At 42.9% G+C, this 27011-nt stretch overlaps 1 protein-coding gene across 1 annotated transcript in view; it reads left to right on the forward strand.

Annotated features, from left to right (window-relative positions):
- The first annotated feature begins 1632 nt into the window (after nt 1–1632).
- Nucleotides 1633–27011, forward strand: part of SLCO4C1 (solute carrier organic anion transporter family member 4C1) — a 121191-nt gene continuing 95812 nt past the window's right edge. Inside the window, exon 1 of the mRNA XM_075854840.1 lies at nt 1633–2201. Within this exon, the coding sequence (XP_075710955.1) occupies nt 1739–2201 (463 nt within the window). The 5' untranslated portion in view covers nt 1633–1738. The remainder of the gene's footprint in view (nt 2202–27011) is intronic.

Raw genomic sequence — 27011 nt, forward strand, 5'->3', positions numbered from 1 at the left:
GGCGTCACGGGCCCCCTCATGCCGCGGGCCCGGTAGCATCCGCTACGGCTGCTACGGCGGTAGTTACGCCACTGATCATAGTCCGATACTACCAAAAATCGGCGGGTTCAGCTGAGTTTTGTCTAATGTGTGTGGGCACTAATATGGCTTGTAATGCTGCATGCCACAATATTTTTTGGTTGGATTTCCTATAAAAAGGAACACAGGACCAGAATTACTGGAGGTGCATATGACTATTAAACTCTGATGCACAAGTATACTTGTGCATCATTGTATACTGATTGACAGTGATGAGCTCGTCACGTGTTGACTGCAACAGTATAAATACTGTACAAACTCTACACCTAGAGAATGAACCAACCAGGTGGCACAATTCGCCTATACCACCCTGCTTTTCTGCGGCTTCAGTTAGGGTCAACATACTCAGCTGGTCCCAGGTCTTTGTTGCCTTGGCTAAACCAGTGATTGATTCTGGATAATGTCAGTGGAAGGGGAACAAGATTACTAATAGTGAGGTTAGATACAGTTGCAAAGGGTAACAGTCAACACTCCAATAACATGCTCCCGGAAACAAAAGCAAGAATTCACGTAATAAGGCATTAACAATGGGGATATAGCAGAGTTTGGTACGTAGTACAGCTCTAGAGTTCAGGAGGATAGTCAGTCAATCCAGGGTTTGGCAACGGTGATGTAGCAGGTTTGGGCACGCGGTAAAGAGGATAATCTGAAAGAAGAGTCAGGGACAAAAATCAGGTCACAAGAGTGAGGCATAGGAAGATACTAGCTATGGTAATATCTAAACCAGGGAGGGAAACTAACAACAATAACTCACACTGATGCCAGCGCCCTGTTGCTTCAAATAGAGCGCCTAGCATTCTGACTGGTCTGATGGCCATGCGTTCTATGCATGTGCCACCCAATGTCCTTGCCAGCCCGCCGAGACGCTCACTGCGATGGCAGTCAGGAGACACACTGGATCGCGACAGGGCAAGTACATTTTAAAGCGTGATACTACGGGATCTGAACATGAGAATTTCGTTTGGGCATTGTCACTCTGGGTCAGTATCCTTTGTTGTTAAGCATGCAACCCTAATAAATAATAAAAATAAAAAACTCTGTATAGAAGTTTCCATTTATTAAATTTTCTGATGATTTATACAGTATTCCCTAAAAATGTACATTTTACAATTTAAAAAACATTTTTTTCTACAAATTAAATGGATTTAATTAATTTAACACAAATAGTTATTATCCAAATAACATTATTGAACATGTGAATGTTTAGATAAGGTAGAACAAGAAGTTACAGAATAGCCAGCAGGACATCTAGTTCCAAGAGTGATATGAAAGAGGTTTTCATACCTCCCTATACTTGTAGTGACACAGTTGAAGTAATCTGCTATGATCTTTGCTTCCAGAACATACCTATAAGTAAATAATTAGTAGGTGGAAGTCATCTGCATGTGGATTATTCAATTCTTTCATCTAAATAGATGTTTAAATGAGAAGAGCTAAGGAACTTCTGCTTTCTCTGCCAAACCCAGGGCGTTGCACAGAGAACCAGCATGTGAATATACAGTCTATGAATACAGGAGATGTGCACTGGAGGAGGAGGAAGAGGAGGAGGTGGAGGACAGGTACAGTAGGCGTTGTCTGCTCATGTGATCCCTGCCCTCAGGTCGGGAGACAGGGACACAGGTGAGATAAAGGGGTGGGAGGGGTGTTTTCTCCCTGGCAGATGAGTTCACCCCAATCTACAGGCAAGAAAAAAAAATCAAGAGGTGTCTCCACCTTTCTTGTGACTCAACACATGTCTGACCAGGATTATCTGGTTTCGCTTCACTTGCCAAGCTGCAGACGGACATCTACACTATGTACAGATAACTTCTCAGGAGCACTGCTGCCATTCCAAGTATCCTTCAAGAAGCTGTTCTTATCCACTTACCCCTGGCTGGACTGTCAAGTGTATGTCATGGAAGAAGGCATAGATAACCCTGTATTTACCTCCTTGGGTGAGGTGGGCATACAATCCATTGATAAAGAAATCAGTAAGGTGAAGGAGGACTCAGAATCCAGCCATATAGACAATGAGTTCAAAGAGGGTCCATGTGGATGGGGCAAATTCACCCCAAGCTTTCTGCAGTGCTGTAACAATCCCAAGGGTTATCTAGTGATGTTCAGTCTGCTGGCTATTTTGCAAGGTGAGCACATTCCTTTTCACAACTATTCATGACTTTGCAAACATAATAGTGAAAAGTGACAGAGTAGTCCAGTTAATAATTTCCTGTATACCGTATATATGTTTTACACATGTCAGCCACTTTCTGTTTTACTGTAGAGGTAAATAAAGTGTATCATTGCTACGTCTTTATTGGTAGTAACAGCTCATATAAGTTCACAATACGTACACCGTACATCTGCTTGGTTGTGTTTTTGGAGCTCTTGGTAGATATTATACTAAGGAACTGTCAGTAAATATTATCTCAGGCTACACAACAGTTATTGAGGATCCATACACGTATTGTACCAACATGAAGGTTCATCATAAGATATATGAGCTGGGATCCCCACCAATCACTAGAATAAGAGTTCACGATGCCCTTCTGAGCGTTTAAAATCCATTGACTTGTTAGACTGTGTTTACATTTTTTTGGTAGAGGTCGGGGCATTATTATCCTGAACTTTTGTGTTAGAAAAAAGTGCATCACCTAAGTGCAGAAAAAAGTGCATCACCTAAGTGCATAAAAAAGTGCATCACCTAAGTGCATAAAAAGGTGCATCGCCTGTATGCTTGAAATATGATTTTGTTTTGTGTGTGTTAGGCCTTATTCACACGAACGTGTCCATTTTGCGCGCGTAAAAAACGCAGCGTTTTTCCTGCATTGCAGTTCCGTGTGTCATCACTATATGGTGCTTGTCAGCGTTTTTTACGCTCGTATGTCACCCTTAAGTCATGCGTTTTTTACGTCAGCAAAATAAACTGAAGGAGGTGGTTTTCTTTTTCTCATCATATCTTTAGCAACTGTTGCGTGAATCACGCAGAGCACACGGATGTGCGACCGTGTGCTGCCCGTGATTTTCACGCACCCATTGACTTCAATGGGTGCGTGATGCGCAAAAAAAACCGCAAAAAGTATAGGACATGCAGTGAGTTTCAAGTAGCGGACACAGGCTGAGTGAAAAATACAGAATTTCTGAATGGCCCCATTGACTTGCATAGGTCCGTGTGACGTGCGTTATTTTTACGCGCATAACACGGATGTGAAACACGCTCGTGTGAATTAGGCCTTATTGGGCATTTTTAGTGTAACCTGTTTTCTCTTATCAGTTTTTTTTTTTAGTCCCCTTTTTCCGTCGTTTAGGGGGAGGGAGGCCAAATAAAATAGAATTTATATACAAAACCCAAGCACATTTTTTTACATGTAGAAACACATTTCTAGTAACGTTTCCTGGAACTATTACTACAGAGAAATAGTAGTGGTGCATTAGTGCATGCCTGACAAGTTTGTCCCTAGCTATGACCCAGATGACTCTGCCAAAGAAATGTAAGGGCGGGTTCACACATGGCGGAATTTCACTTAAATTCCGCTGCGGACACTCCGCAGCGTTAATCCGCAGCGGAGCCGTTTCTCCATTGACTTTCACTTTAATTTAGCAGTGTTCGTTTACACGATGCGTACAATTCCGCTGCGGAGCATAGGCTGCGGAGCGGAATTTGGTGTCCGCAGCATGCTCTGTCTGTTGCGGAGCAGTGGCGGACTGGTTGCGGACTCATGGCGGAATTTCTCCATTGACTTCAATGGAGAGTCAAAATTCCGCAATGAAGTCCGCAGATCTTATGTGTGCTGCGGAGCGTATTGTTTTTACTACCATGACATTTCTTCATTCTGGCTGGACCTATGTATTTCTAGGTCTACAGCCAGACTGAGGAAGTCAATGGGGCTCCCGTAATGACGGGAGCGTTGCTAGGAGACGTCTGTAAATAGTCACTGTCCAGGGTGCTGAAAGAGTTACGCGATCGGCAGTAACTGTTTCTGCACCCGGGACAGTGACTACCGATCTCAATATACATGTATCTGTAAAAAAAAATATAAGTTCATACTTACCGAGAACTCCCTGCGTCTGTCTCCAGTCCGGCCTCCCAGGATGACGTTTCAGTGTAAGTGACGGCTGCAGCCAATCACAGGCCAAGCACAGGCTGCAGCGGTCACATGGACTGGAGCGTCATCCAGGGAGGTCGGGCCGGATGCCGAAAGAGGGACGCGTCACCAAGACAACGGGCGGTAAGTATGAATTTCTTTGACTTTCACTAGGGAAAGTGCTGTCCCTTCTCTCTATCCTGCACTGAATAGGGAGAAGAGAAGCACTTTTCCTGCAGTCCGCAGCGGCCAGTCCGCATCAATTTTCTGCACATTTTGTGCAGATCCGCTGCAGAATCTGCAACGCAGATTCTGTGCGGCATTGATGCGGACAGTTGCGGAGGAATTCCGCCATGTGTGGTCATGCCCTAAGACATTTTAAATTGACCCACAGTATAGATCTACATAGCCTCCATATTTATTATTTCATTATCTATTGCAATATGGTATACAATACACACACATATATATATATATATATATATATATATATATATATACACACACACACACACACACACACACACACACAGTAAGGCCCCATGCACACGAACGTAAAAATGCCCATAATTACGGCATGTTTTTACGGGCCCATGGACTTCTATTGGCCACGGGTACCTCCCCATATGCTTACGGGAAGGTGCCCGTGCCGTTGAAAAATATAGAACATGTCCTATTTCAGGCAGTAATTACGGCACGGGCAGCCCATAGAAGTCTATGGGGCTCCCGTAATTACGGGAGCGTTGCTAGGCGACGTCAGTAAATAGTCACTGTCCAGGGTGCTGAAAAAGTTAAACGATCGGCAGTAACTGTTTCAGCACCCTGGACAGAAACTACTGATCACAATATAGATCAACCTGTAAAATAAAAAAGACGTTTATACTTACCCAGAACTCCCTGCTTCTTCCTCCAGTCCGGCCTCCCGGGATGACGTTTCAGCCCATGTGACCGCTGCAGCCAATCACAGGCCAATCACAGGCTGCAGCGGTCACATGGACTGCCGCGTCATACAGGGAGGTCAGGCTGGATGTCAAGAGAGGGACGCGTCACCAAGGCAACGCCGGGTAATTATGAATTTCTTTTACTTTTACCTCGGAAAGGGCTGCCCCTTCTCTCTATCCTGCACTGATAGAGAGAAGGGGCTGCCGATTAGTGCAGTGCAATTTTGCATCGAAAACGTGCCCGTAAATACGGGTGGAATACTGGTTACACCGGAACCGTGTTTACCGGCACGGGTCCGTAAATACTGGTGCAATACGGGTCGAATACGTGTGACCAAGGACCCGTATTTACGCCAATATTTACGGGAGGGAAAAAATACATTCGTGTGCATGAGGCCTAAATATGAACCTGAATGAAAAGTGCATCTTTAGCACAATGACCCTTGTCTCATTCTTTGACCATCAGAAATATGTAAATTTCGAGAGATAGGATAGTGGTACTATGAGTTAAACTTTCCGCCAGAACATCTTAAATAAAGTTGATTCCAGAGTGCACTGTATGTATATATCACGGTGCTATGCGTCCTTGACCGTCATCCTCACGGTCCTGAATTGGATACACAAACGAGGAAATAGACGCAGCACTCCAAAAGTAGTTACAAAGATAGTGGTTTATTCACCCATGTACAGAAATAGCTACGTTTCAGTCCTCTCAGCAGGACGTTTGTCAAGCAATATATATATATTCCTTTAGTTAATAAAATATCTTCTGTTGTGCTTGGTATCGGAATGCAGATCTTGTACTGTTTGTTTACATGTAGCACATCCTCAGACCAGGAATGCTTGAGCTATACTGTATGCACACGTTGCGGAAATTTGGTGGCAAAAATCTGCATCAAAACTGCAGGTAAACGCAGGTAGTTTCGCAGGTAAAATCCGCACCTAATGGTGCGTTTTTCTTTTTTTTTATAAACTGTTTTTATTGTTTTTCAAACAAGGTTACATAAACAATATTGAATACTTTTCATAATCACAGAGATGCATAAAAACCGTTTACCCGAAAATGACAAACAAATGATAGAATATTTTGCATGCCAAGCAATCAAAGAATAAAAAATCTCCAGAATATAAACATGAATTGCAACCATGCTGTAATACTACAATAAATGTGTATACAAGAAAATCTGGTTATTTCAAAATACAATACAAGTACGCAATCTCTAAGAAATTAGAGGATGAACATAGAAACACCTATGTAGGGGGGATAGGTTGAGGATGAAAAACCGATGGACAGAGGGGGGGGGGGGAAATATGTACCCAAAAACGAGAAAAAATGGTGAGAATTGTCCTTGCAGATTTTAAAGTACATTGATCAAGTAAGAGAAATTCCTCTATAAACACTCCAGTCACTCCAAATGGACTTAAGTGTAATATGATTTTTAGTCTCCCAGTGTGCAAGTTCCTCAAGACGGCAGATGCTATCAACCTTCAACTTCCATTCAGAAAGTGAGGGGGGATGGGATGTTTTCCAAAATTTTGACAAGAGTAGTCGGGCAGCTGATGATAAATGTCTGGCCAATCTAAAGTTTCCCTCCCTATTATGCTGGGGAAATAAATGTAAGGCCTGATTTACATGAGCGTGTGCGTTTTGCGCACGCAAAAAACGCAGCATTTTGCGTGCGCAAAAGGCACTTGACAGCTCCGTGTGTCATCAGTGTATGATGCGAAAATCACGCAGCCGCCATCATTATGACACTCCGTTTGGATGTTTGTAAACAGAAAAGCACGTGGTGCTTTTCTGTTTACATTCAGAGTTTGACAGCTGTTGTGCGATTCACGCAGTTCGCACGGAAGTGCTTCCGTGCGGCATGCGTGGTTTTCACGCACCCATTGACTTCAATGGGTGCGTGATGCGTGAACAGCGCACAAAGATAGGACATGTCGTGAGTTTTACGCAACGGACTCACGCTGCGCAAAACTCACGGACTGTCTGCACTGCCCCATAGCCTAATATAGGTGCGTACGACACGCGTGAAAAGCACGCGCGTCGCACGCGCGTATATTACGCTCGTGTAAATGATGCCTAAAAGGATGATTTCTTTATTAAACTGAAGATTAGTTTTACAGACATTGTTAACTATACTCATTATTTCTTGCCAGAATGGAGTGACAATAGAGCAGGCCCACCACATATGAATAAAAGTACCCTTGTCACTTCCACATTTCCAACATGTAGCCGGGTAGGTGGGATCTAATGGTGCATTTTTCAATGCGTTTTTAGGTGTGGTTTTTACATTTTGATGCTGAAATAGGTGCGTTTTTATGCTGCAGATTTTGGTGTTTTTTTGTTTTTTTTAATATACGAATCAGATACAATTCGCAAGTGGAAACACAAGATTAATTAACATGCTGCGGATCTTAAAATACGCACTGCAGGTCAATTTACGTGTTAGATGAGATTTCTTGAAAGCTCATTTACTTTCCTGGTATGCGTGGAAAATCCGTGTGCTTTTGGCCTTACATAGACTGAATTGCACACTATACTGTGTCCTCGGCCAGCATGCCAGTCTTCATATACGTGCCCCAAAATTAGATTTAACACGAAAACCATTTTTTCTGACACAAATTTTTTTATTCGTTTGTGTGGTAAAAAGGAACTGCTTTTCAGAACTTTACTGACTCATTTCGGTGTACAAAAGTAGTGGTGAACAACTGGCACACTGTGTTGGGAAATAGAGCTTTTGCTACACTAATTCTTCATAAATTTACACCAATATGCCATGGAGCGCTACATCCCTGACGTGGGTCTCGTCATCCATCGTTGCTCCCTCCGCCCTCCATTCTATAGTGGTCCTGGCTCCATGGTGACCAAGATGCATGTAAATATAGAGACGAAGTCAGACCTACGTCCAATTATTTCAACAGAATGAACTATTTGCAGCATTGAATATCTTTTATTTGCTTACTGTGTTTGTTAACCCCTTAAGGATGTGGACTAGTTGGCAGGTTCTGGACGCAGCTCCATTTTTCAAATCTGAAATTTGTCACTTGTGGTAATAACTTTGGAATGCCTTTACCTATCCAAGCGATTCTGATGTTATTTTCTCATGACACATTTCACTTTATGTTACTGGTAAAATTTGGTTGATACATTCAGTATTTAATTGTGAAAAATACCAAAATTTAGCGAAAAATTGCAAAAATTAGCATTTTTCTAAACTTTAATGTATGTGCTTATAAGATAGGCAGTTATACCACACAAAATAGTTGCTAATTAACATTTCCCATATGTCTATTTTAGCTTTGCATAGTTTTTTGAAAATCCGTTTATTTTCCTAGGACGTTACAAGGCTTAGAACTTTAGCAGAAATTTCTCATATTTTCAAGAAAATTTCAAAAGAACATTTTTACAGGGACCAGTTCAGTTGTGAAGTAGCTTTTGCAGAAATTCCTATTTAATCTTTTTTTTTCTGTAACATAGAAGGTTTTACCAAGAACCGCAACTCAATATTTATTGCCCAGATTCTGCAGTTTATAGAAATATCCTACATAGAGGATATTGGGGCCTTCTTTTTATAACAATATATTTTAGGCACCATGTTAGGTTTGAAGAGGTCTTGTGGGGCAAAAACAGAGGAAACACCCCCAAAAAGACACCATTTGGCAAACTACACCCCTCAAGGAATTTATCAAGGGGTATAGTGGGCATTTTGACCCCACAGTTTTTTTTGCTGAATTTAGCGGAATGAGGCAGTGAAAATGGAAATCTAAATTCTTTCCAACAAAACTTAGACATTTTCAATTTTTACAGGGCATATGGACAAAAAACAATGCAACATTTGAAAAGCAATTTCTCCCGATTACGGCAATACCCCATATTTGGTAAGAAACGGCTGTTTGGAACCATGCACGGCTTAGAAGGAAAGAAGCGCTATTTAACTTTTGGAGCTCAAGATTTGCTGGAATGGTTTGTGGCTCCTTGTCACATTTGCAAAGACCCTGCAGGATCAAATCAGTGGAAACCCCCCTAAAGTGACCCCATTTGGGAAACTACACCCCTGAAGGAATTTATCGAGGGGTATAGTGAGCATTTTGACCCCACAGGTTTTTTGCTGAATTTAGTGGAATTGGGCCATGAAATAGAAAAACTAAATTGGACATTTTAAATTTTTACAAGGAATAAAGGAGAAAAAGCACCCCAAAATTTGAAAAGCAATTTCTCCCGATTACGGCAATACCCCATAAGTGGTCATAAACTACTGTTTGGACACACAGCAGGGCTCAAAAGGGTAGGAGCACCATTTGGAGCTCAAATTTAGCTGGAATGGTTTTCGGATGCCATGTAACATTTGCAAAGTCCCTGCGAGGCCAAAACAGTAGAAACCCCCCAAAAGTGACCCCATTTGGGAAACTACACCCATAAAGGCATTTATCATTTGCCTGGACATATGACAGGCCTCAGAAGTGAAGAGCAACATGCGCATTTGAGGTATATTTTGGTGATTTTCACAGCATTGGCCCACAATTGCAGGGCTCTGAGTTCAAATAGTAAAACAAACGTGACACTTATTTTGGAAAATACACCCCAAAAGGCATTTTAAGAGGTGTAGTGAGCATTTTGCCCCCCACATGTGTTTTTTCATTATTAATTAATGCGCAGCAGATGGTGAAAATTGCAATTTTCCGCTGATATGCCATTTTAGGGCCCAGTTTGTGCCACGGAAGACACACACCTCGTAAACTGCTAAGCTGGTTCTCCCGGGTATGGTGATGCCATATATGTGGGCGCAAACTGCTGTTTGAGCACGCTATAGGGTTCAGAAGGAAGGGAGCGCCATTTGGCTTTTGGAGCGCAGATTTTGCTTGGTGGTAGTCCTGTTTGGGGTTTTACTGGTATTTCAGTTTAAAATGTGGGGGCATATGTAGCCTGGGCTACAAGAAACTTTCAAAAGGCTATTTTTTCAGGGTTCAGTTGTGACGAGGCTTTTAGGGCCTTATATATTAGAAACCCCCAATAAGTCACTCCATTTTAAAAACGTCACCTCTCAAAGTATTCAAAACAGCATTTAGAAAGTTTCCTAACCCTTTAGACGTTTCACAGGAATTAAAGCAAAGTAGAGGTGAAATGTACAAATATAATTTTTTTTTGCAGAAATTCAATTTTAATCAATTTTTTTTGTAACACAGAAAGTTTTAACAGAGAAACGCAACTCAATATTTATTGCCCAGATTGTGCAGTTTTTAAAAATATCCCACATGTGGCCCTAGTGTGCTTAGGGTCTGAAATACAGGCCTCAGAAGCAAAGAAGCACCGATAGGATTTTGGGGCCTCCTTTTTTTAGAAATATATTTTAGGGACCATGTCAGGTTTAAAGAGGTCTTGTGGTGCCTAAACAGTCGAAACCCCCCAAAGGTGACCCCATTTTGGAAACTAGCATTTTGACCAAACAGATTTTTTGCAGAATTTAGTGGAATTAGTCTGGTAAAACATAGATTTTTTACAAGGAATAAAGGAGAAAAAGCACCCCAACATTTGTAAAGCAATTTCTCTCGAATACCCCATATGTGGTCATAAATTGATGTTTGGACCCACAGCAGTGCTCAGAAAGGAAGGAGCGCCTTTTGGATTTTCGAGCGCAGATTTAGCTGGAATGGTTTTCGGATGCCATGTAACATTTGCAAAGTCCCTGCGAGGCCAAAACAGTAGAAACCCCCCAAAAGTGACCCCATTTGGGAAACTACACCCATAAAGGCATTTATCATTTGCCTGGACATATGACAGGCCTCAGAAGTGAAGAGCAACATGCGCATTTGAGGTATATTTTGGTGATTTTCACAGCATTGGCCCACAATTGCAGGGCTCTGAGTTCAAATAGTAAAACAAACCCCTTAGACGTGACACTTATTTTGGAAAATACACCCCAAAAGGCATTTTAAGAGGTGTAGTGAGCATTTTGCCCCCCACATGTGTTTTTTCATTATTAATTAATGCGCAGCAGATGGTGAAAATTGCAATTTTCCGCTGATATGCCATTTTAGGGCCCAGTTTGTGCCACGGAAGACACACACCTCGTAAACTGCTAAGCTGGTTCTCCCGGGTATGGTGATGCCATATATGTGGGCGCAAACTGCTGTTTGAGCACGCTATAGGGTTCAGAAGGGAGGGAGCGCCATTTGGCTTTTGGAGCGCAGATTTTGCTTGGTGGTAGTTCTGTTTGGGGTTTTACTGGTATTTCAGTTTAAAATGTGTGGGCATATGTAGCCTGGGCTACAAGAAACTTTCAAAAGGCTATTTTTTCAGGGTTCAGTTGTGACGAGGCTTTTAGGGCCTTATATATTAGAAACCCCCAATAAGTCACTCCATTTTAAAAACGTCACCTCTCAAAGTATTCAAAACAGCATTTAGAAAGTTTCCTAACCTTTTAGACGTTTCACAGGAATTAAAGCAAAGTAGAGGTGAAGTGTACAAATATAATTTTTTTTTGAAGAAATTCAATTTTAATCAATTTTTTTTGTAACACAGAAAGTTTTACCAGAGAAACACAACTCAATATTTATTGCCCAGATTGTGCAGTTTTTAAAAATATCCCACATGTGGCCCTAGTGTGCTTAGGGTCTGAAATACAGGCCTCAGAAGCAAAGAAGCACCTATAGGATTTTGGGGCCTCCTTTTTTTAGAAATATATTTTAGGGACCATGTCAGGTTTAAAGAGGTCTTGTGGTGCCTAAACAGTCGAAACCCCCAAAGGTGACCCCATTTTGGAAACTAGCATTTTGACGAAACAGATTTTTTGCAGAATTTAGTGGAATTAGTCTGGTAAAACATAGATTTTTTACAAGGAATAAAGGAGAAAAAGCACCCCAACATTTGTAAAGCAATTTCTCTCGAATACCCCATATGTGGTCATAAATTGATGTTTGGACCCACAGCAGTGCTCAGAAAGGAAGGAGCGCCTTTTGGATTTTCGAGCGCAGATTTTGCTGGAATGGTTTTCGGTGCCATGTCTCGTTTGCAACGCACTGGAGGGACGAAAACAGTGGAAACCCTCCAAAAGTGACCCTCATTTTGGAAACTACACCCCTCAATTAATTTTTCTAGGGGTATCGTTAGCTTTTTGACCCCACAGGTTTTTTGTAGAATTTAGTGGAATTAGGTCATGGAAATTAATATCAACAGTTTTGTCCAGTAAAATGTTGAATTTTTTTTGTTTTCATAAGGGATAAAAGAGAAAAAGCACCCCAACATTTGTAACGCAATTTCTCCCAATTACGGCAATACCCACATGTGGTCATAAATGTTTTTTTTATTAGAAATTAATTAACCCTTTCAGGACTGATCCTTTTCTGCTTTTTCATTTTCGTTTTTCACTCCCTGCCTTCCAAGGACCATACCTTTTTTATTTTTCTCAATAGAGTGCTGTGAGGGCTTATTTTTTGTGAGAGTGTTTCTATTGACACCATTTAAAGTACCATATAATGTACTGGGAAACTGAAAAAAAATCTTTGCGGGCTGAAATTGGAAAAAACGGTGATTCCTCCATTGTTTTTTGGGTTTTGTTTTTACGTCTTTCACCTTACGGTAAAGATGACAACTTAACTTTATTTCTGCGTCTCAATACAATTACGGTGATACCAAATTTATATAGGTTGTTATATTTTACTACTTTTACAAAGAAAAGACTATTAATTGAAATAAAAAAATTGCTTTGTATCACCATATTCTGTGAGCCATAACCTTTTTGTTTTTTTTGTTTATTGAGCGGTGTGAGGGCTTATTTTTGGCGGGACGAGCTGTAGCTTTTTTTAGTACCATATTAATGGTACATACAACTTCTTGATCTCTTTTTATTAAATTTTTTTTAGAGCTATGTTGACCAAAAAACAGCGATTTTGGTATTTTTAATTCTTTATTACTTACGGCTTTGACCGTGCGCAATAAATTAAATTTTACTTTATTCTGCAAGTCGGTACATTTACGGCAATACAATATGTATATAGTTTTGTTATGTTTTGCAGCGTTTGCACAATAAAATCACATTTTTATAAAGTTATTAATTTTTTGTGTTGCCATATTCTGAGAGCCATAACTTTTTTATTTTTCAGTCAAAAAAGCTATGTAAGGGCTTGTTAGTTTTTATTGGTACTATTTTGGGGTACATGCGACTTTTCAATCACTTTTTATTCTATATCTTGCGAGGGGTGGCGACCAAAAAATAGTGATGCTGGCATTGTTTTTCGTTTATTTTTTTTGCGGTGTTCACCGTGCGGGAAAAATAACATTATAGTTTTATAGTTTGGGTCATTACAAATGCGGAGATACCAAATATGTGTACTGTTTTTAATTTTTTCATTGTCCTATAATAAAAGACTATAGGGAAAAAAACACTTTCATTTTTACACATTTATAAAACATTTTTCTTAATTTTTTTTTACCTTTTTTTTAAACTTTTTACACTTTGTTTTTTTACTTGCAGCTCTGATCGCTGTTAGAATACATTACACTACCTAGTAGTGTAATGTATTCTAATTGTCAGTGTGACATCACAGTAACTCTTGACAGCAAGCCTATGAGGACCAGCCAGAGTCTGGCCTCCAGTTGCCATGGCAACCCCCACGATTGCATGGGGGCTGCCAATGTGCTACAAACCCCCTAAATGCGGTGATCGCAATCGATCGCCGCATTTAAGGGTTTAATTGTCCAAATCAGCGGCGATGAGTGGCTACACTGGATCGGCCTCACTCGAGTGTCAGCTGTGGGGGACAGCTGAACTCCGGGTTCCCGATGCACACTGTCATTGACAGTGTGCGAATGACACAGTGACTTCCTGTCACTCTGACGGGAAGCCTATCAGGACCAGCCAGAGGCTGGTCCTGATAGGCTTCCATCCATGGCAGACACGGAGGCCATTGTTTGGCCTTCAGTTGCATTGCCAACCATCGGCAAAACCCGCGATTCAGAGCGGGGTCTGCCGATGTGCTAGAAACCACTAAAATGCGGCGATCGCAGCCCTAAGGGGCTAATTGCCAAAATCAGCGGCAAAGGACCGCTGGCCGGCATGAGACCAGGACTGGTCGCCGACAGTGTGCACTGGGAACGACTCAGTAACTATATGTCCTCGTGCGTGAAGTAACCTCCCGCGACGACGTATAGTTACTGAGTGGTGCGGGTAGGCGTTAAGACATGTCCCGATTTAGCAAGAACTGTTGAGCAAATATCACTGATATGGCAAGTAACCTGACTGAAAGATGGCGCTGTGTTTAGAATTACGCTGGATGAAAGCGTGGACATTAACGATTTGTCTCGTTTGTCAGTTGTGGCTAGATTTTGAGATTCTCTTGAAGTACGAGAGGAACTGTTCTGTTTAAAACCAATATAAGGCACCACAAAAGAGGAAGATTTGGCTAAGACCTTTGTTGAACATTTAAAGCGTTGCCGTTGAAATTCAAAAAATCTTTGCAATCACTACTGATGGTGCCCATGCAATGGTGGGAAAACAAAGAGGATTCACCAAAATAATTGAAAATTTAAATTCACCGCATTAGGCCCCATGCACATGACCGTAGCTTTCATCCATAATTACAGAATCTGTAATTACAGATGAAATTGCGGACCCATACATTTCTATTGGCCATGGACACCTTTCTCTATATTTCCGGCTGTGTTTCCGGGACGTAGAAACCATCCGCAAAATATAGAACATGTCCTATTCTTGTCCGCAATTGCGGCACGGACTCGACCATAGAAGTCTGTAGACGCTTCTGCAATTGCAGACGGCTACGGATGTGTATCTGTAGCCGTCGGATCCTTATCTTCTGGCAGTAAAAACCCTTTTGGTTTGGTGTGTGAGGCCTTATATACCAGGAAAATCTCTGTGCAAAGATGTCAAATTCTGATCTTAACGGTATGTTCACACACTGTGTTTTTAGCCATTTTTCGGACGTAAACGCCTCGAAAAATGGCTGAAGAATCGGAAGCTGAACGCCTCCATACATCTGCCCATTGATTTCAATGGGAAAAATAGCGTTTCGTTCAGACGGGGCAATTTTTACGCGGCCGTTTGAAAAAACGGCGTATAAAAAAATGCCCCGTAAAAAAAAGTGCATGTCACTTCTTGAGCCATTTTTCATTGTGTCTATAGAAAAACAGCTCCAATATTTGATATGTCATGGATGTTAATTTGGTTGGGGTCTGACCACTTATACCCATATACCAATCTTTCAACATGGATTGCTATATATTTATGCAGATTGTGGAGCTTGACTTTAAGGACACACACACTTCTGTATACAGAGATAAATATTGATACAACATACAAATCATTTTGTCTACATTTAGGGCTCATGCACACGGTTTTATTACATCTCCATGCATGAACCGTGCTTGTAGAGCAAAGAACGGGATTGGATCATGTCGTGTGATATCAAGAAAGCCTTTTCCTAAATATAATTTAGCAGATTCCTAGTTCTTGTTCCAAATTTCTATAATAATTGTATCAGTATTTTGTTCTTTGAGTGTAAGTTCACACGGAATATTTTCAGCCGTTTTTCGGGCCGTAAACGCCCCGAAAAACTACTCAAAATACAGGGGCTGAACGTCTCCAAACATCTGGCCATTGATTTCAATGGGGAAAACGGCGTTCTATTCCCATGGGGCGTTTTTTATGCGGCCGTTTTTAAAAACGCCGAGTAAAAAAAACCCATAAAAAAGAAGTGCATGTCGCTCCTTGAGCTGTTTTTGGAGCCATTTTTCATTGGGTCAATAGAAAAACAGCTCCAAAAACAAAAACGTATAAAAAAATCGCTTGATGCTTAAAAAATGGCTGAAAATCAGAGACTGTTTTCCCTTGAAAACAGCTCCGTATTTTACAGCCGTTTTTTGTTTAGCGTGTGAACATAGCCATAGATGCATGCTATTTCAGGGTATGTTCACACGAGGGCGTCCGTAATGGCTGAAATTACGGGGATGTTTCCGCCTGAAAACATCCCCGTAATTTCAGCCGTTACGGCATATGCAGGCGCTTGAACGCCGCGTCCATTACGGACGTAATTGGCGCTGCTATTCATTGGAGTCAATGAATAACGGCTTAATTTACGGCCAAAGAAGTGACAGGTCACTTCTTTGACGCGGGCGTCTATTTACGCGCCGTCATTTGACAGCGGCGCGTAAATTACGCCTCGTGTGAACAGACAAACGTCTGCCCATTGCTTTCAATGGGCAGATGTTTGTCAGCGCTATTGAGGCGCTATTTTCGGACGTAATTCGGGGCAAAAACGCCCGAATTACGTCCATAATTAGTGCGTGTGAACATACCCTCAGTGTTTTTTTCATCTACATCTTACAAATGTAAAATACAGAGCTGTATTTACGATTCTTTTTTTGAGGCTTCATTAGCTTCTATGAAGAAAATGGAAACCAGAAATAGAAAATGCGGAAATTGATTGGAGGATTTCCCTGATTGGATTAGTTTATGCTGAAATGTCAAATCGGGTGCAACAATTGAGGTTTCGTTGTATTAATTTACATGGGTTAGGCCTCTTTCACACGGCAGTATTTGGGTCAGTATTTTGCTTAATATTCGTAAGCCAAAACCAGGAGTTGAACCTACTGTAGAAAAAAAGAGTAATATACAGATTTTTACCTCTTCTGTGTATTGGACCCACTCCTAGTTTTGGCTTACAGAAACTGTAGCAAAATACTGACGTCTGAATCAGGCCTACGGCTGTGTTCACATCATGTATCAGGACATATACTGTAAGGTCCCCAAAGACTTCTGTGAACCAGAATTATGATAAAAGAGTGCCCATGTTTATGTCTGGATAACTTTCTTTTAAATGTTCCGAAAAGCGTGGTTAACTAAGGTTTTCAGTACAGCAAAATACTGCGCACTCTCTGTGGTAATGGCCGGGATCCGAGAAAGCTCCAAACCAGGCACATCAGATGCTAACTGCTGTTCATAGAACCTTAAAGGGGTAGTACAAGATTATTATTACACACCTGTCCATGAGTTGTGTCTGGCATTGCAGCTCAGCTCCATTGAAGTGACTGGGGCTAAACTGCAATACCAGAAGCAATCCATGGACAGGTGTGGCGCTGTTTTTAGAAGAAAGCAGCCATGTTTTCTACATCTCGTACAAATCCTTTAAGCTTTATGTTATTTATAATGGAAGGTAATGGTTTAAATATATACGCATACAGTTGCATATGTCTGCTTATTTTTTTGTGAAACGTATATGCTGAACTTAGTTAACTGAAAATTATTAGAGTATGGACTGAATTATCAGCAAAGTGACTAAAGTGAAGTGAAATTTTTGCACCAGTACAATAACACAAAATGCTTTTTTTTTTTTTTAACCCTATGACTGTCTCAGTCCATGAATCTGCTGTGATGTAAACATCTCCATGACACGTCAGAAATTTTATAAAACCAGTTATACCTTAACCCCTTGAGGACGTAGATATTATAGGCCTTGAGGACACAGCAATGTTATAATTTTTTCATTACTGCATTCAGAGAACCACAACTTCTTAGGGTATGTGCACACACACTAATTACGTCCGTAATTGACGGACGTATTTCGGCCGCAAGTCCCGGACCGAACACAGTGCAGGGAGCCGGGCTCCTAGCATCATACTTATGTACGATGCTAGGAGTCCCTGCCTCGCTGCAGGACCAATGTCACGTACTGAAAACATGATTACAGTACGGGACAGTTGTCCTGCAGCGAGGCAGAGACTTCTAGCATCGTACATAACTATGATGCTAGGAGCCCGGCTCCCTGCACTGTGTTCGGTCCGGGACTTGCGGCCGAAATACGTCCGTCAATTACGGACGTAATTAGTGTGTGTGCACATACCCTTAATGTTTCCATCGAAGTTTGGGCCTTAAGGATGCAGCGATGTTTTTAATTTTTTTTATATTTTTTCATCAATACATTCCGAAAACAATAGCTTCTTAAAATTTTTCCATCAACTTAGCCATAAAGGGCTTGTTTGTTGTGGGATGAGTTGTAGTTTTTGTGGTAGTGGCCCCATTTTGGGGTACCTAAAATCTATTAAATAACGAAATAATTTTTTGGGGTGTAATGTAAAAAATACAACATTTTTGCAAATTTTCTACACAATCACAATTAATTATGATGAATTTTGTATGAACATGAGCTCAAATAGGCACTGATGCTCTTCCGGAAACTGTACTGTAACTTTTCATATCTCTGAGCTAATATTGGTGGTCTGTAATGCAGGAACATTGCTATTCCACTGAAGTATATAGGAGCCCCTATCAACAATAGCTCAGAGATCTCGAAAGATAAAGCCCAAGGGTGCACTTCACTCAGAAGAGCGCAAGGGGCTACTTTGTACAATTAAATGGTGGATATATTGGGGTACCCACACGGTGCAGATTTGTTCCGGATTTTTAATTAAAAAATTTCGTTCACATACTGCTGAACATTTTCCGCCCAGAAATCAGAGCATGGAAAATCTGCAGCATTCTCATTCTGTTCTGGATGTTCACTGTGGAACTCACCCTTTTCAATGTAGAAGGGTGCAACAAATCCGCTACGTGTTTGGGCACCTTAACTCATGCACATGATAGAATTTTTTACATGCTCTGAAGTGAAGAATGAACTATAAAGCAGAACTCTTTCATGCATTGTTTTTTATTAGGTAGCATCCATATATGTTTTATATTGTGACTTACTTATGTGGAGACTAGTATAGTCACCCCCCAGTCTGCAGAAGCTCTGGTGGCTGTACTGATGCCCCACAAGCAGTATTTCTTACACAGAATATTTCCTAAAAATAGCAACCAGTCTCCACTACTGAATATATAAGCTGACATATAAGTCAAGATTGTATTTTTATATAAATATTTCATTTAGAAACATATTTTAGAAGTGGGGACAATGAGAAACATCGGGAAATATGTTGTCTCTGTCTGAGTTTTACTTTTAATGTATGGTAGCTACCTTGCTTAATGGGGTGTATCTGAAAGTGTCACGCTACATCAAGCTATTTAATTGAAGGTTTTATTATGTACAACACAAACCTAGAAAACATTTGTGAATTTTTAAAAGTCCGCACCCTAGTAACAAGTAGCAGGAGAAGCTACCTGCTTATGTCCTACTAAAAAATTAGCTCTATGTGGATTTGTCCATAAAAATAAACAGCGGTAAGAGGTGGGAGAGGAGACTGGTTATTCCTCCGTAAAGCAACAAGGTCTTTTTCATGCAGTTCAACAATTGAGTTCCTAACACAAAATTTGGATCAGTTACCTGTAGGCCCCCTGCCCCCCCCCCCCCATACTCTTTTCTGCTCATTTGCTGTAACCGAGACTTGTTTAAAATGTAAGGCTTTAATACAACCTGATATTCTGGTTATTGTTGATCTACAAGCTTGGGGCTTTGAATCTTTTTCTATTCACTCTTAATGAACTGTAAGAAATCTTATGCGAGATATTACAGACAGTTTCACTGGTTGAGGTTTGGACCTGTCTACCGGGATGTCACTAAAAAATGTGTACATTATATTCCTAACTTCACAAAAATGTGTCAAATGTTTTCAGAGAAAAACCAAGTGGTGAGTCGCCTCCTTACATTTATATAAAACAATGTTTCTAATCAGGGGCGTAACTAGAAAAGACTGGGCCCCATAGCAAACTTTTGACTGGGGCCCCCCCTCCCCTGGGTGTCACACAACCCCCCCCCCTTGTAGATAGTGCCTTTTTTACAGCCCACCCTGTAGATAACGCCATACAGTCCCCCCTGTAGATAACGCCATACAGCGCCCCCCTGTAGATAACTCCATACAGTCCCCCCTGTAGATAACGCCATACAGCGCCCCCCATGTAGATAACGTCATACAGCCCCCCCTGTAGATAACGCCATACAGCCCCCCCTGTAGACTGTATAGCGTTATCTGCAGGGGGGACTGTATGGCGTTATCTACAGAGGGGGACTGTATGGCGTTATCTACAGGGGGGACTGTATGGCGTTATCTACAGAGGGGACTGTGTGGCGTTATCTACAGAGGGGACTGTGTGGCGTTATCTACAGGGGGGACTGTGTGGCGTTATCTACAGGGGGGACTGTGTGGCGTTATCTACAGGGGGACTGTGTGGCGTTATCTACAGGGGGGACTGTGTGGCGTTATCTACAGGGGGGACTGTGTGGCGTTATCTACAGAGGGGGACTGTGTGGCGTTATCTACAGGGGGGACTGTGTGGCGTTATCTACAGGGGGGACTGTGTGGCGTTATCTACAGGGGGGACTGTGTGGCGTTATCTACAGGGGGGACTGTGTGGCGTTACCTACAGGGGGGACTGTATGGCGTTATCTACAGGGGGACTGTATGGCGTTATCTACAGGGGGGGTGCTGTATGGCGTTCCCTACAGGGGGGGGCTGTATGGCATTCCCTACAGGGGGGGGGCTGTATGGCGTTCCCTACAGGGGGGCTGTATGGCGTTCCCTACAGGGGGGGCTGTATGGCGTTATCTACAGGGGGACTGTATGGCGTTCTCTACAGAGGGGGCTGTATGGCGCTAACGCCATACAGCCCCCACTGTAGAGAACGCCATACAGCCCCCCCTGTAGGGAACGCCATACAGCGCCCCCCCTGTAGGGAATGCCATACAGCGCCCCCCCTGCAGGGAACGCCATACAGCGCCTCCCTGCAGGGAACGCCATACAGCGCCTCCCCCTGCAGGGAACGCCATACAGCGCCCCCCTGCAGGGAACGCCATACAGCGCCCCCCCCTGCAGGGAACGTTATACAGCGCCCCCCCCTGCAGGGAACGCCATACAGCGCCCCCCCCTGCAGGGAACGCCATACAGCGCCCCCCCCTGCAGGGAACGCCATACAGCGCCCCCCCCTGCAGGGAACGCCATACAGCGCCCCCCCTGTAGGGAACACCATACAGGCCCCCCCCAAAAAAATGCGACCTACAGTGTGTCCTACAAATAACATGCATCCCCTATCCACAGGATAGGGGATACATGTGTGATCGCTGGCACTGATAGGGAGAACGGGGGACTGAAAGTCCCCTGAAGTTCTCCATGACTAAACTCTGACTTCCGGTGTCTGTGTCGGCAGCTCAATAAAAATGAAAGGAGCGCTGGTCACGCATGCGCACAAGCGCGACCGGCACTCCATTCATTTCTACGGAGCTGCCGACACAGACCCCGGAAGTCCGAGGTTTGTGATGGAGAACTTCAGGGGACTTTCAGCCCGTTCTCCCTATCGCTGCCAGCGATCACACATGTATCCCCTATCCTGTGGATAGGGGATACTTGTCTTTTGTTTAATGGCAGAGCGTGGAGATACCTCCCTGCTCTGCCGTAGTGTTCAGTGGCGTCCCGCTGTAGTAGCCATAGCGGCTGCTAGCGGAGCCTGCGGCCATGGTGGGGGCCCGTGCCAGCGGGCGACACGGGCCCCCTCATGGCGCGGGCCCCATAGCAGTCGCTACGGCTGCTACGGCGGTAGTAACGCCACTGTTTCTAATGACCCATCTGTACTTCTACTCTCAATGCACCAATGTGGCTCATAGTCTGCCCATGTTTCTCCTCAGCCTCGAGTACGTTGAGGGTATGTTCACATGGACTATTTTCAGCCGTTTTTTGTTAAGCATGTGAACATACCCTTATACCACTGCTCTGGAAGAATTATTGACCCCACCCTCAGCATTACGTAATGGTTTAAAGAAATCATCCACCTCCAAATAATGGAGGAATTAGTAGTGGACTCTAGAGCATCCTCTCATCTCACTATATTTAGGAATTGGTTTGTTTCCACCCAAGACTATAGGTTTTTTACTTAATATGTTTTCACGTCTTTGACACACTGTGCTTTCTTATCTCTGCCATATACTTATATCCCAGTTTGTCCTCTTGCCCCTTGTGCTGACTCTACCCTACCCTAATCCCCACTGCCCCTTTGTCACAGTCGCACAATGACAACTAGTGATTATCGCAAACTTATATACTGCCCTTGTCTGACCTACTATCTCTATGTCCTAGACAGCACCAATCACCACCATATTACTCTGCCCTGCGGCACAGTGATTGGGTAAATTTGCAAATAGTCGCAATTGGCCGGTCTCAATTGCATCGATCGCCTATGCAGGGGGGGGGGGTAGACACCCCCCTGGGCATTGGGCAAAGATGATGTGCTGCTGTTGAAAATGCACTATTATTTTCTTTATACCTTTTTCTTCCTTTTGTATCTACTTCTGGCTTTAACTAAAAAAAAAAAACTGAGACAAAAATTGCATCAAAACTGTATTTTTTAGGGTGGACACAGCGTTTTTGTTTTTATTTTTTAAAAAAACACCAATGCAGTTTTTGATGCAATTTTTTTGAGCCAAAGTCAGCAGTCAACAGGAAAGAGCCATTTAATTACTTCCTTTAGGTTACAACAAAGTCTTAAAGAGGCTCTGTCACCAGATTTTGCAACCCCTATCTGCTATTGCAGCAGATAGGCGCTGCAATGTAGATTACAGTAAAGTTTTTATTTTTTAAAAAACGAGCATTTTTGGCCAAGTTATGACCATTTTCGTATTTATGCAAATGAGGCTTGCAAAAGTACAACTGGGCGTGTTGAAAAGTAAAAGTACAACTGGGCGTGTATTATGTGTGTACATCTGGGCGTGTTTACTACTTTTACTAGATGGGCGTTGTGTATAGAAGTATCATCCACTTCTCTTCAGAACGCCCAGCTTCTGGCAGTGCAGATCTGTGACGTCACTCACAGGTCCTGCATCGTGTCGGCCACATCGGCACCAGAGGCTACAGTTGATTCTGCAGCAGCATCAGCATTTGCAGGTAAGTAGCTACATCGACTTACCTGCAAACGCCGATGCTGCTGCAGAATCATCTGTAGCCTCTGGTGCCGATGTGTCCTCGCTCGTCTGACACGATGCAGGACCTGTGAGTGACGTCACAGCAGTGATCAGGCAGAAGCTGGGCGTTCTGAAGAGAAGTGGATGATACTTCTCGTCAGAACGCCCAGCTAGTAAAAGTAGTAAAAACGCCCCGATGTACGCACATAATACACGCCCAGTTGTACTTTTACTTTTCAACACGCCCAGTTGTACTTTTGCAAGCCTCATTTGCATAAATACGAAAATGGTCATAACTTGGCCAAAAATGCTCGTTTTTTAAAAATAAAAACGTTACTGTAATCTACATTGCAGCGCCTATCTGCTGCAATAGCAGATAGGGGTTGCAAAATCTGGTGACAGAGCCTCTTTAAGTAAAATATAAAATACACAACATGCACTGCGTTTTGGTCTGTGGCGTGTTTGCTGGCAATGGCCCTTTTTTTTTTCTAAAATGCAGCATGCCATTGGTATTGTTTTTCTTTTTGTTGCCGTTTTTTTGCTATATTAGTCTATAGGACTTCAAATAAAGGCAGAAAAATGACAGTAAATAAAAAACAACACCAAATGTAATGTAAAAACGCCATAAACAAAAGGCATGTTACATATAAAAAACATTGAGGCTCTCAAAGACTTGCATAGAGAGACTAACTTCTGGTCCCCACAGCAGCCACTGCAGGATTTAGCTACTCAGTGTGCAGACCAGAACGGAGCAGATAGCTTTACAATAAAGCCACCAGTAAGAGAATTACTTTTACTACCTTTTACCTATCATACTTTAGAAACGGAGTAGAAGAAAAACGTTTTTACCAGAGTGCTTCTTTAATGGCAGATCGAGCTGTATATACATAGGGGAGAATTTATTAAGAATAGCATTTCAGGCGCCAGTCTTAATTTAAAGAGCGCTGGAGTAAGATATTAAATTAAGCGCATCTCTGGCTGTTTGTGCGCCAAGAAGTCAAATCTCCATCAGGTCTGGCGTAGACTTGTGCTATAATTTATGACAATTTCTGGCATATATTATAGCAAATTTCTTGGGCCGCAGGCGGCCTGACCCGTCCACTGAGCCACACCCACTGTTTGGTAAATGAGCGGCATAAACTACGACTTATGCAGCATTTGTGAATTTTCTACGCCTGGAAACTGGTGTAGAACATTTTATAGATTTCACTTCACTGTACAATCCTGATATTGCTATCCACCTACCACTTTATATCTTATCACTGACTCTCTTGTGGATACGATTCTATTAGACTTAAATTTTTTAAGAATATATTAAAAACATAAATTAATTACATTAATTATCCCTCTACTCCCTACACCCAAGATGACATGAGCGTGGTATAAACTTCTCACTGTGTTTTGCCTACAGTTTTGTCTGAAGGCACTACAGGATACTGATTTCAATATTAGAATAAAATAAACTGGAGCGCCGGAGTTCCGATATTCAAACTCCGGCGGCCACGATGAGAGCCGCATGCGGTGGCACGAATTCCAAGCTTACAAGAGCTAAGCTCCACCTTTGCTCCCACCAATCTGAACCAATGAGATCACAGACCGGGGCGCGTCACTGCACACATCATAGGGGGCTTGGCTATTGCCCCGGTAACCACCAGAAACAACAGATACGATAGCAAAAATTTCTGATATTGTAAATTCCTCACAACCTATAAAGAACTAATTTACCCTCCTCCCACCCACTGGAAACGATACCCAATGTGGGCCAGGGTTAAATAAATGGCACAAAAGAAATTGAATCATTCAGGCCCCTAGGTTTAAGGGTATGTGCACACACACTAATTACGTCCGTAATTGACGGACGTATTTCGGCCGCAAGTACCGGACCGAACTCAGTGCAGGGAGCCGGGCTCCTAGCATCATAGTTATGTACGATGCTAGGAGTCCCTGCCTCTCTGCAGGACAAATGTCCCGTACTGTAATCATGTTTTCAGTACGGGACAGCAGTTCCACGGAGTAGCAGGGACTCCTAGCATCGTACATATGTATGATGCTAGGAGCCCGGCTCCCTGCACTGAGTTCGGTCCACTACTTGCGGCCGAAATACGTCCGTCAATTACGGACGCAATTAGTGTGTGTGCACATACCCTTATAGTTTTCAACCTAAAGATCCACTGAGATTCCTTACGAAGGAGTCGGTTGTCAAAATCCCCCCTACGAATATTAGCGCGTACTCTTTCAATGCCCTGAAATCTTAAACATTTAGGATTCCCTTCATGGTGTACAAAATATGTTTCACAACTGGAGTATCCCGGAGTTTGAATATCAGAACTCCGGTGATTCAGTTTGTTTTATTGTTCTAATATTGAAATCAGTCTCCTGAGGTGCCTGCAGACTACTCTAGGCTAAACGCGTTGAGATATTTAGCCTACAGCTATGGGGGCAATATAATGTGGGGGAGCAGCTATGGGGATAATTATACTGTAGGGGCAGCTATGGGAGGCATTATACTGTGTGGGGGCAGTTATGGGGGACATTATACTGTAAGGGGGCATTATACTGTATGGGGCAGCTATGCGGGCATTATACTGTGTGGGGGGCAGCTATGGGTAGCATTATACTGTAGGGGCAGCTATGGGAGGCATTATACTGTGTGGGGGCAGTTATGGGGGACATTATACTGTAAGGGGGCATTATACTGTATCGGGCAGCTATGCGGGCATTATACTGTGTGGGGGGCAGCTATGGGTAGCATTATACTGTATGGGGCAGCTATGGGGGCATTATGCTGTAGAGGCAGCTATGGGGGCATTATACTGTGTGGGGGCAGCTATGGGGGGCATTATACTGTGTGGGGGCAGCTATGAGGAGCATTATACTGTTTGGACAGCTATGGGGGACATTATACTGTGTGGGGGCAGCTATGGGGACATTATACTGATTGGGGCAGTTATGGGGGCATTATACCGTGGGGACAGCTTGGGGAGTATTATACAATATTGGGCATCTATGGGGCATTATACTGTGTGGGGGCAGCGCTGGGGGCATTATACCATGTGGGGGCAGCTTTGGGGAGCATAATACTTTATGGGGCAGCTATGGAGAACATTATACTGTATGGGGCAGCTATGGGGAACATTATACTGTATGGGGAAGCTATGGGGGCATTATACTGTGTGGGGGCCAGCTATGGGTAGCATTATACTGTATGGGGCAGCTATGGGGGCATTATACTGTATGGGGGCAGCTATGGGTGGCAATATACTATGGGGGCAGCTATGGGGGCATTATGCTGTAGGGGCAGCTATGGGGGCATTATACTGTGTGGGGGCAGCTATGGGAACATTATACTGTGTGGGGGCAGCTATGGGGACATTATACTGATTGGGGCAGTTATGGGGACATTATACCGTGGGGACAGCTAGGGGGAGTATTATACAATATTGGGCATCTATGGGGCATTATACTGTGTGGGGGCAGAGCTGGGGGCATTATACCATGTGGGGGCAGCTTTGGGGAGCATAATACTTTATGGGGCAGCTATGGAGAACATTATACTGTATGGGGCAGCTATGGGGAACATTATACTGTATGGGGAAGCTATGGGGAGCATTATACTGTATGGGACAGCTATGGGAAGCATTACACTGTGTGGGGAAATTATACTGTGGAGGCAGGTATGGGGGGCATTATACTGTAGAGGCATCCATGGGGGCAGTTGGGCAAGGTGGTGGGCATAGGCGGGGCTGGCGGACACAAGCTGTATTCTTACACCAGGGTCCATGAGCCTTTAGCTACGCCCCTGGTCTCACACCAGGGTACACTGATAATCTGTCTGTTTTCATTCAGCAATCCCTGTTCCAGTTACAAACTAATTGTTTTAAGTGGAAAGATTTTTTATGCCAAGCGTAATAATTTATCTTTTTAATGTACACGTAATAAAAGTGAAGTCTTATAGAATCATATCCACAAGAAAGTCAGTGATAAGATTTTATAGATTTCCCCTAAAGTATCAGTCTGATCTTTCTGAGGTGACTGGGAGTTTAAATTTGTTCCCTGTCACAAAAAGTGCTAAACACCAGTACCCAAAATGGGAGCT

This window comes from Rhinoderma darwinii, chromosome 1 (assembly GCF_050947455.1).
Source record: "Rhinoderma darwinii isolate aRhiDar2 chromosome 1, aRhiDar2.hap1, whole genome shotgun sequence".
NCBI classification, from domain to species: domain Eukaryota; kingdom Metazoa; phylum Chordata; class Amphibia; order Anura; family Rhinodermatidae; genus Rhinoderma; species Rhinoderma darwinii.